This window comes from Mixophyes fleayi, chromosome 8, assembly GCF_038048845.1.
Source record: "Mixophyes fleayi isolate aMixFle1 chromosome 8, aMixFle1.hap1, whole genome shotgun sequence".
Classification (NCBI taxonomy): Eukaryota; Metazoa; Chordata; class Amphibia; order Anura; family Limnodynastidae; genus Mixophyes; species Mixophyes fleayi.
The window spans coordinates 18,552,302-18,564,410 of record NC_134409.1 but is presented as its reverse complement, the minus strand read 5'-3'; the positions used below and the strand labels follow the sequence as shown (position 1 = coordinate 18,564,410).

At 38.0% G+C, this 12,109-nt stretch overlaps 1 protein-coding gene across 1 annotated transcript in view; it reads left to right on the top strand.

The window, feature by feature from the left end:
- The window catches only part of COL24A1 (collagen type XXIV alpha 1 chain), a 215,866-nt gene that overhangs the window by 48,874 nt on the left and 154,883 nt on the right, over positions 1-12,109 (top strand). Inside the window, exon 5 of the mRNA XM_075182027.1 lies at positions 6,835-6,888. Coding sequence (XP_075038128.1) covers positions 6,835-6,888 — 54 coding nt within the window. The remainder of the gene's footprint in view (positions 1-6,834; positions 6,889-12,109) is intronic.

The following is a 12,109-nucleotide window of genomic DNA, read 5'->3' as shown; positions in this document are numbered from 1 at the left end:
TTGGCTGAGCTGAAATACTCTGTGTTGCTGTTAATATTCTAATGGTATGACTACTTTCAGGTTGTGCTAACCCTACTCATTTCATCTCGAGATCATCTGTGTGTCTTCTATTGTGATGATTGGCAACAATGCTCAGACCCTATGCAAACTCACCTAAACATATAGGTTCTTTGTTATGGAATTAAATAAATTTGTATATTACAGAATTTATTGGGAACAGAACATTTTAGGGTATTGAAGTCATCTGTCTGGCACAGTTATGATATTCTTGTCCCCCTTTTAAAAGTTCTTCCACCAATAATGGAATAACAGTTTGATTATAGAATTTAGCATGTATTTTATGAGTCCTAGGAATTTCACAATTTTGTATAAAACATGGAAATTGTGAAGTGAGATTAGTAACATCCGACAGTGTTTTTCGGGTCTATACTTCTAGACTGTCCATGTTTTTGATACTAAACTTCTATTTCTCTCTTCTTCCTTTTTGGCTGTTATTGTGTTTTTGTGGATACACCCACTTACTGGCTCCTAAATGTAACATGTTTTGTGCCACCCTGTGTTTATGTACAGTTTTAGATATAATTGTGGCTTTCTATAGTAAGCTATGTTTTATAATAATTTCTGTCTGTAAGTCTGCTATGTTGTACTTATATTTTGGAGTGTGAGCAAGTCTCCATCTTTACTGTAAGACTAAGTATTCTATTTTGAAATGTTTGGAATTGTGCAGTCCTTAAGTTGACTCTTTGTAATTTTGGCTGAGGAATTTTCGTCATCATTTACCAAATGGCCCTCATACTGTTCAACAAGGTAGATGATCTGTATAGACAGTACTTTGTTTTTTTATAGCAAAAAGTTTCTAAAATATTTTATTGATGTCCTACTGCAGTTGGCAGGTGACCCTGTTTTCTTTTGTGAACATTATAAAACGTAACAAATGTGATAGAATCAGAGTCCAATTTGGCCGCACAGGTTGGTCAGATTGGATTTGGCAGATGAGCACAGACACAAAGAGATCGGTCATTGGCTGTTATGTTTTTTTCGGGTATTGTAAAAATACAGTTTGTTTCTTTTGGTTCTCTGTGATTGTTTAAGCTCACACTCACTGACCTTTCTGCCTAATTTTGTGTGAAGTTTCAGACATTTTACCAGGAATGTCTTATTGGGCATACATAGAAATAATACAGTTTTGAAAATCCTGTTTACTTAAATCACAAAAATCAACTGTCATCTGTTTCTATATCTAATGCTGCAAATCACTTGTTACACATTTACAATCACTACATAACCTGAACTGTTTATCTTTTTTGTCCTCTGTTTTCTACCAAGTTAAACTGAGGACTTCATGGGCACTTCTCCCTGGAGCCATTGAAGTTTATTAGGCTCATATGTTTCAAATACTGGCTTACAACCATCCACAGGTTTAATAAACCTTGATGGAGTAGTCTTTGAGAATTAATTTAAAATGTTTCTCAAACTCTTTCAATCAGTAATCTCTCTTTTTGAAGAGAGAATATATATATATATATATATATATATATATATATATATATATATATATATATATATATGTATGTGTGTGTCTATATACTGCTTCACTTGCAGCTGTTTTAACACATGTTAACCTCCACCTTCCAATTACTGTCATTGACTTAGGTTGTTTATAGCTTTGCATAGATTCCATTTGTGGTGTTTTGTGCCCATAAGTCTTCCGCAGTGTATGTTTATGAGCGCCTATTAGAGCAATTATTTCCATTGAAATGAATTGGTGTAGCTATGACTTGCTGTGACATGTGCGCCAGTAGATGAAACATGTCTACCGTAGATGAAAGATCAAGCCATAGACATTATTTACTGTTACCCTTTCTACCGTAGCATTGTTACAAAAAAAAGTGTGGTTAAATATATGTCGTCGTCCCCCCTCCATCTGAAGCAATTACCACTACATTCCACAAATGTAAGACACTGTCTAAAATGATGCTGGTACAGGACAGCAGTGTATGCTAGCTATGATTTCACTCTCCTATAATTGATTCCCACAATATGCTGTCTGTACAGAGCTTTTCTGTATAACTTACCACCTGCACACAGTAGATAGATCCAATGGACAGGGTGCTCTCTACCCTATATGTCATAGCTGTCCACTCTCCGTCTTCCTAGCGTGTCCATGTCGTGTCTTATGCTGAATTATATCTGTGTTCTATTTGCTTACGCACACGTAAGTCACCTGTATCTGTGCTAGTCGTAATTGTTGCATTGTTTGAAATTCTACCTCACGCTGCTATTATGTGTAACTACATCCATGCATTTATTTTTATTTTTAATTATACCCACGCATACTGTTATCATGCTACTGTATTTATGTATGTTGTATCTGTCTGATGATGTTTGGCACTATGGAGTCTGTGGCACCCTATAAACTGTGATGATAGCACCTCACTGATATCATTAGATCCTAGCAATGTGATGCAATCACATCGCTAGGAATCTGCAATCTCAACGATATTGGTTCAGTTTGCAAAAACGATTGCCTCCATTATGCATTTAGGGCAGATACAATTTCAGGGGCTCATGTTAAGTTGAACCCAAATTGCGTTCTTGGCTCATAACACACTTTTTTACATTTGAGTATATCAACATCATCACCATTTATTTATATAGCACCACTAATTCCGCAGCGCTGTACAGAGAACTCACTCACATCAGTCCCTGACCCATTGGGGCTTACAATCTAAATTCCTTAACACACACACAGCCAGACAGAGAGACAGACTAGGGTCAATTTGTTAGCAGCCAAGTAACCTACCAGTATGTTTTTGGAGTGTGGGAGGAAACCGGAGCACCCGGAGGAAACCCACGCAAACACGGGGAGAACATACAAACTCCTCACAGATAAGGACTTATTGGGAATTGAACTCATGACCCCAGTGCTGTGAGGCAGAAGTGATAACCACTGAGCCACCATGCTGTCCCATGCACAATCCACTAGTTTTGGAACTTTTGCTTTTGTGCTTCGCAGAAGTGAAAAAAACGTATTATACCCCAAGAACACAAATTGCATTCAGCTTACCATGAACCCCTCAGTGTCCTTCTTTGGCCAGTTGAAATGTAGAAAAAAAGAAATCTGAAACAAGAAACAGCAACGACCATGACCAGAAACCGCATGACTTTCATTGCCATCCAATATTGCCATGTTCCAATTGCGAAACTGACCGTTTTGCAATTGAACAGATTGAAGTGGTTTTGTTTCAACAATTAAAATGGCTTATTTCTAGTTTGTATTTTGGGTTATTTAAGGAGACTGTATCATTCAAGCAAAGCCAACTGTCTGTTTGAGATCACAAAGCATTGTATGTGTGCCATTGACGAGCAGGGAATGTCAGTGATTCGCTGAGTTCTTCTTCTTGTCTACTGCCAAACTTAGCTACGGGGAAGAAGGAAGCTGTGCCTTGTTTAAAATTACTGTGCAATTACAATGCCAAACGCTCAAGGCTACACATTGGGACCCACACTGTATTTCCAATCCCTATTCTAAGTGTTGTGGTTTTATATATAAAGGTCAAGGAAAAGCATAGGCTCTGAACCTAATTGTATTTTATGACAGCAACGCAGTCTCCTACAATTCACCTGTTACCCACAACAGAGAACATAAGGGTATTGGGTTTTTTTTACAATTTGTAAAATTGAATATCATTAAACATTACAATGTGTTTAATAAAAGAAACATAATTTTTTTTAATTGTTTTTCCTCTCCTCAGGGATAATTGCAAACTATAAAATAAAAACTGCATTTTACTCATTTGTGAAGATTTAAACGCTGCGTCACACAGCAGTTGCACAATCATTGTTTTAATCAATGGCGATAGTCCTTTAAATGTATTTTTCTTCCTTTTAAGACAATCAAACAAGCCTTTAAAGTTTCAGACAAAGAAAGCTCTGCTTCCTTAATTGTGGTGGATTACCCCATACCATAACACTGATTCTTAGATATTATTGAAAGCTTTGCGGTGTTCCGGCTTTAAAAGGGCTGCATGTGATTGGCCATAATCCACGTGTAACCAATTACATGACACCCTCTTCAGCCCTGAACGTTCCTCTAATTTCATGAATGAGTGAAGTACAATACATCTACTGTAAAGGCAATTGGGTGGTCCATTCATTTAAAAGAACATATTCTGCTTATTACAAATTACAATTATTTTATTATGCATGGAAAAAAAATTGCTGTGGATCTATGTGGTTAGTTTCATGTGTATGCAAGTTTGTGAATTTGCTAATTATGCTAATTGCCTTGGCTAAAAAAAGAGATCAGAAGTTTTCACTCACTGTATTGTTTGATACAAGAAAAAATACAAGAAAAGTAGCAGTCGAGGAATTTAGTGAAATTTTAAGGATAGTATTGTTTTTTTCCTCTGAAAAGCTACAACTTTAAGTACCTCCTTCCATAAACATTTCAGATTTCTTGTACACTTTGAATATAATTTGTAAAATGTGTTTTTATAGAGGCCTTGTATGTTGTACCTTAAAGAGTAACTCCTCTCAAAAATGCTTAGTACTAACTGGAATAACTCCTGATACTTCAAAGAGAATTTCTGCCTGAAATCGCCTGTTGAAAGCTCAGTCCATTGGTGTTACCATTTGACAAATAGATTGTGCTTAAACTTTAGCTGTATTCAAAGAAACATACTGTGGAGTGCACTGATTGCATGGTTACAGAAGTTGCTAAGAATAGATGGTTTTTCACCACCTATCAAATGGAAGCAATAGTGGGCCTCATTTATAAAGATCAAAACATCTAGGGGCAGTGTAAGTTCCTCTTTGATGTCTGGCTTGATTTTCACAATATGTGGGGTTGCTAAGAAAGATGGCTGCATTGGCAGAGGAGTAGAAGATTGCAGCGGCCAATGGGAGGAGTTGAATAGAATGAGGTACAGTGTATTTTGGAGATTTCAATAGGATATTTCAGGCAGGAGTTCTATTTCAAATATCAGGAGTTATTCCTGTGTGTTTTATCTAGTCATTTTTTGAGTGCAGTTACCTTTAACATGTAGTAGGTGCTGTGTAGTTCCAGAAGGAGGTGCACTTAAAATATTCCAGTGCGCTAATTCTTACTTGGAGTGAAAAACTGCTGCTTTCTGCTCTCAGAAAAGACAGATATCCATCCCCTTACATGAGTAACACAGTGATGGGGCTTGCCCGACCAAAGCCCTGGTATTTCTAACTAATAGCTGCGGAATATAGCATTTACACCAGCCAAATCACAACCCCATGTTTGAGAACACAGGGACTGCTGGAACAGAAATGGTCAGCATTAAAAAAAAACATTTTTGTAGTGTCAGTAGGATAGTAGCAAACATCCAACATTTCATCCAAGTTATTTTAGAACCCAGTTTGACAAATGATGTAAATAAACCAAAAAATACTAATCTGTAGTTAGTTGTTAATCATTATTATTTGTCCTCTGAGTGTAGTTTGAAACCCAATAAACACTAATAGCTGCATTTTTGCGACCACATTGTACAAATAAGTAAGCTGCTTAGACATAGGTGGCATAATCAACCATGTGACTGTACTAGTTACAGTATAAAATGATTCATCTTCCAGTATTCATTTAATTTATAGGTCATGTTTAAATTTACAGCCGCTAACAAGTTCAGGATTGGCTATAAAAATACCTGTGTCATCCAGCGTGTCACTACAGCTAATTGTATCAGTCATAGGAAATGACAGCAGAGAGTGTTTTATGAGGCATCGGCCAGTTCAAGGGTCATGACTTGTTACCACTTGCAGAGCTGGTGTGTTTTGCTAAACTGTTTAAAAATGCATTTTCAGATTTATGTGGACATCCTAGAGGGGACCCAGCACATTAAAGGAACCAAAAAAATGCATATTTGTGTTTATGTGTTTAGTGAAAGTGACCGCACCTTAAATGCAGGTGTACTGGAAACAGGACCATTGGCACGATTGATTTCCATTGTGTTTTGTTGAAAATTACACTGGAGTAAATAAGACTATTGTAAAAAAAAACTATATTACTAAAATGAAAATATGCTAGACGCCAAGACAGGAGATTTAGCAATCAGGCAGTTGTGTACGTAGTGGAGAAGGATCATTTGGACTTTCAGGTCTACTAATAACAGAAAATAATACATAAGACTAAAAAAATGCTTTATTCACATAATAAAGCTTTTTTTCATTAAATTGATGGCCTATCCTCATACATCAGGAGGCAGCTGCTGGTAGTGCCCGATTTACATCATTGGCGCTTGTAGGCACACATCTCAACTTTTTACACTTCCCTCTGAGCAATCCCTGAGGGGAGATGAATTGTGAGGACAGAATGGGGCGAGGTACTGCAAATCGATTCATGGAGGCTTCCGACCTGCCACTTCACTAGTAGTGGGCAGGATGTGGGAGAATGGCCTGCTCTCCCGGGATTCCGGGAGACCCACCTGGACATTCCCGGGAGAGTGGGCAAATATGCCTAAGCCCCATCACATTAATAGCCCCGCACCTTTCACTCCGAACATTCTCATGATTCACTGGTCTCTTCACATCAGTTGAGTTATTTCTTGGAGAAATGCGTTGTGCGCGGAAAGAATCACCTCTCATTCTGTGCTACAAGTCTTTAATAACTAATGCTATATCGGTCCTGGCCATCTCACCATGTATAGCCCACAGGCAATGTCTTGTTACCTTTGATGTTTAGGCAGAAAAAAAACCTTTAAATTTGACGGTCTGATTCAGAAAGAATACAGTACAAATTGTGACACTCTTGTGAAATAGAATATAACAATATACAGTACATCCATTAACTCATTGATTTTTATCTTCCAGGGAATGGTTGGACCTCATGGCAACCCTGGATTACCTGGCTCACCTGGTCCTAAAGTAAGTTAATGAAATGAAAAATTACAGATGCAAAACAAGCTGGGGAAATATATAATGATAAATGAGGACTCCTTTTGCTTCTAAATCATAGACTGTAGCTTTGATGCTAGAGGGAATTCTCTGCATGTAAATATACTACATACATGAAAGTGGAAAGGAGGCTGAGAATCCAACAATATGTCTCTAGGAGTCTCTCTCAAACACTGCCAAGTGGAAACGTGATGTTATCAGTGAACAGTCTGCCCCCAAGCTTTCAAATTTTGGAAGAGACTCACCTTAACTTTATACAGTACCTGTATTTTCTGCATAATGTTGTGCTTGTTACATTAAGAAAGTTATTACACAGTCAGAGGGGTGGCCCCTACATACCTTCCTATAAATCGTGACTTGTCTCATCTCATATTGTATGTATGTATTAGACTTATTATTAGTCATTAGCCATTTATCAATATAAGGGATGGTAATCCATATGCTCTTGGTGTGTGTTCTCAAGAAATTATATTAACATTCATCATTTTCCAATTTTTTTCTATGTATCGCTCTTCTTCTTTTTTCTTTTTTTAAAAATGTGTTTCTGTAGGACAGAGTCGGTGTATCTGTTACTTTGTAATCGTCCTGACAATTTATATCCTCAAACTATGAATTTATTTGTTTAGTAAGTGGTTATAAAACTAGCAGCCGAAAACCTTCAAGATGCAGCATCAAGATCCATCTGAATTGTAACATGAATAGGCATTCATGTTACAATTCAGATGGTATATATTATATATCTGTTCAGATACATCAGATGTGTGGGGCACATCTGTGAATTTTCCCACCACTCTCTAATAGAAGCTGTCAGAAATCAGAGAGTTTATGTAGGGTCTCCTCTGATTTCCTGCCTGCACTCTCAAGCTCAGGGGGGTTGTTTTCTGAATCCCTGCCCCCCCCCCCCCCCCCCTCATGGCACCAGGCTGGGGGAAATTACAATAGGCTATTTAAATTCAAGTTAAATCTAGGCTTCAACACTTGGTACTGTCTTAGTGGACCTTTGTGTGCTTCAATCCCCATCATAACACGTTTAAAAAACCTAGTTATTATGTGTTTGTTTTTTTTCATTTTAAATATTCTTATTTAATGCATATGCATTTAAAAAGGCCAAATAATAAAAATGAAATAGTAAAAATTGTATTAAATATGAAAAATATTTGGAAAAGTTATTGGTAGGAAGAGGTGGAAATGAAATGGAGTTGGCTATTAAAAATAAATAATAATGACGTAATGCTTGGCAAAGGCTACTGGCTAGCTCGAGAGCAATATTACTGGCTTGCTTGGCTGAGGTTCCGTGTCCAGAAGACATGTTTATACGCATATCTATTGTGTGTGTGTATATATATATATGTATATATATATATATATATATATATATATATATATAAATACATGCTTGATTATATCTCACGTGATGGAATAACTGATATAGGGGGCTAATTATTATTCCGCAGCGATAATAATCATTATGCATCATGCTGTAAATGCTGCTATTTACTATGGCGGGGCTACTCTGTGAGCCTAACACAGCCAGCGAGTGAGAGAAGTGAAATGCGCATGCATAGTAATCTTTCCGGCTTCACTGGACCCCGTGGACCAGGTAAGCTGAGCATCCTGAGATGAGAAATGTTTTTCGCCGATTGATAAATTGCTAACATCGCAGTCCTCCTGCGCTAACCCCTTTATAAATTAAGTGAAGTCCCGATACATTTTTGGAATTTTGATCTATCGCAGTTTGTTATATAGACCCCACAGTCTCTTGCTGGTGTTATCTCAGGTGAAGTAATAACTGATGTGGCAACCTTTGTAGGAAAAAGTCTGTTAAAAGCTATCCCAGGTAGGTAAGAGTTAATATGAAGGGAGTGGAGATACAAGGAAAAAGGCTGCAATGCAATCCATTTAAAAATAAATAAATAATGTAATTAATTTAATTAATTAATTTATGCAAACAGTAGAACAACATAGTAGAGCTACTCATCCCCATACCCTTCTGTAGGAGAGGTGTGATCTTCACGGCTGCTCTCAGCTCCATGTGGGAAGACACTCTGTGCAGAGCGCCTGCGAGTCCCTCTGATGGTGTCACTGGTCCTCTGCACAGACTGCCCCCATTACGGACAGCAGCGTGAACTACTGCTGTGCAAAGTAGTGTAGCACTCTGACTCCTCCTCCACCTGACACCTCCTCACAGTAAGAGCTGCTAGCAGGGGTAAATTGGGAGAGCAGCGTGAACTGGGATATACCTATGAGGACAGTTACCCAAAATCGGGCTGTCCCTGTTGATGCTTGGCATGAAATAGTGGGGCCCTGTTGGAAAAAGGGATTCACCTCCTATAAATCTAACCAATGAATAAACACTCTAGTCCCCCTACATCTCCCCCACAACCAACCGCAACATCAGTATCATCCACATTAAATAAATAGACCACCTAGCCTAGTGAATAAATTTAAAGAGACATATATTTAATACCAACCATCTCCTGATACATTACATGAACATCCACACATTACATTAATACCTCCCACAGTACATTAATAGTTCCTACCCACTCACACATTGCATTAATAGATCCACATTACATTAATAGTCTCCACCACACATTATATTAATACATACACACGGCATTACAATAGTATACACCCACACACACATTACAGTAACAGCCCCCATCAATTCCCTCCTTATATTAAAGGCCTCCACATTACATTAATAGCATATACACACATTATATATCAATACTATCTCCTCCCATGCATTACAATTAAACCACACACACACACATTACATTGGTGTTCTCCCACACACACATACATTGCATTCATTCTCCACCACCACCATTGCATTTACCTGATCTGCAGAGCTTCATTGCTGTGAGAGGCTTCACTGTCTGCATCCCTCATGTGCTAAAGCATGGAGTGGCATGATGTGCCACTCGTAGGGAAGGGAGGGAGGAGCAGGAGGGGAGGAAAGAAAAGTGTAAAACAGGGTGAGGAGCAGAAGGAAAGTGGGGGAGGAGCAGAAGGAGAGGGGAAGGTAGCAAGATGGATCAATGAGTAGGAGTGGAGATTAGGCCTTGCCCTGTCATGCTTAGACCCCTGTCTGTCAGCCTACGGCAGAATGCTTAGATTGACAATTAAGGTACACAGACAATCATTGCAGGGGTCTGAGTCACGTTGTAAGCAGAAGGACATTTAATATGGTGGCTCATCCGTGGGGAGGGCCAATAAGCCCACCCCATCAGAAGTTAAGCACTCATTGCTCTGGGCCAAATCAAGCATGGTGGAATACCTGTTGGGCAAATATGGCCATGTACTGACAGAGTGAGACCAGGCTTGTCTATTCATCACTTTCTCTCAGTGCAGTGACCAAGCAAAATCTTTTAGCTGACAATACCCCCTCTGCCCGTCGCCTGCTGCCGTTGCCCTGCTCACACCCCGCCTTTCTGCTGACAAGGCATCTTATATGAGAGAATAACCTCTGAATGAATGTCGTTTCACGTAGAAATGAATCGATACATTGCATCTCATGAGTGGTAATGACAACTAAATGACATTTCACATAAGGTCATGTTTGATAAAGAATATCACATGACATGCCAGGGAGTGACTAATAAATGGTGATTTACGAGAAGTAGTGACTGATAAATGACATGTTCCATGAGAAATGACTGATAAATGATATTTAATGTGAACTAATGACAATGTGGGAATAACTGATAATTGGCATTTCATGTGGCTTAATGATTAATGAATAGCATTTCATGAGAGGAATGACTGTTAATTTGTGAAGAATACTGATTGTGTATGGGGGAATGACAGATAAATGACATCTTGCATGAAGGAATAAATTATAGACAGGGTAATTATTGATAAATTGTATCTCATGTGATAAATACAATAGATTCTTGGTGAGGAATGACTGAAGAGCTATGTGTGAGAGAATGCTAAATGGCATCTCATATGAGAGAATGAATGATAAATAATATCAGACTTGGGTTAGTTAATGATAAATAGTATCCTGTGATAAATACAGTAGTTTCTTGTGTGAGATACTACTGGAATGACTGATAAAAGCATTTCATGTACTTTATTTTGTCACTAATGCAGATGAATTGTATATGAAAAGATGGATAAATTGCATCTCATATTAAGGAATGAATGATAAACAGTATAAGACATGGGAGAATGTTTGATAAATAGTATTACATGTTTCTTGTGTGAGGGACGATAGATAGAGTGCGGGAGAAAAGCCTGATAAATGGCTTCTTACGTGATTGAAAAACGGTTGGATGCGCCTCTCGCTTTGCACTTGCAAAGAGCATCAGTTTGTAAGAAATAAGACACAATATGATCTAGAAACAGGCAGTGACTTTGTTGTGGCTTATTAGACATATGTCTTCATTTCATTCACTGAAACAGAGCCAGTCATAGTAGAAAGCTTTGAAGTTAAGTAATTGTGTTGTCTGGGTATTGGAAAGCTGTGTGTCGCATGTGCTTGTAATCATAGGCTGAGCATGTTTTAAACAGCCATAACAAACCTCTCAGCTCAAAGATCCCTTACACAAAAGGGTTTTTAAGTACACAAAGATAAAAAATAATTTAACCTAACATAAAGTCTTCCCCATATAAGTTGAAACAGCTGTTTATGCATCTGAAATACTCCTTTATATGATATGATTAAACCCTTTAACTTAACGTATTTTTCCTGCACTTGGATCCTTGTTAGAAAACATGCAAGGCTTTAATTATAACTACTGCACAGCACACTTTGAAGCCCCTGGTTAATTAAAGTATTTAAGTGTGATTTGTCAAAATGTGTATTTAAAATATATCCTTTCTTATGGATGCAGCAGACGGGTTGGCACTGGTGGGCTGTCAGCTGATCCGGTCAATTGATTTATTAGGGACACTTGTTAAAATACATATAACATGACAATCATTACAGCTTTAATTAATGCAGTGCAATTATGGCACATTATTTGTTATTTTGTAATACATGTTCTTAATTTGTCAATTTGGAAAATAGCTTACAGTGCTGGTTGGATTCTCTTGATAACCATATGGTAGTCTGCACCTACAGATACTGGAGTAAAGCTGGCCACTCACTTGGACTAGAGTTGCAGCATAACTTCAGGAGTGACTAGGGCTGTCAGTGCGAACGGATGCCGGTGATGTGTGATAATAATCTCATCGA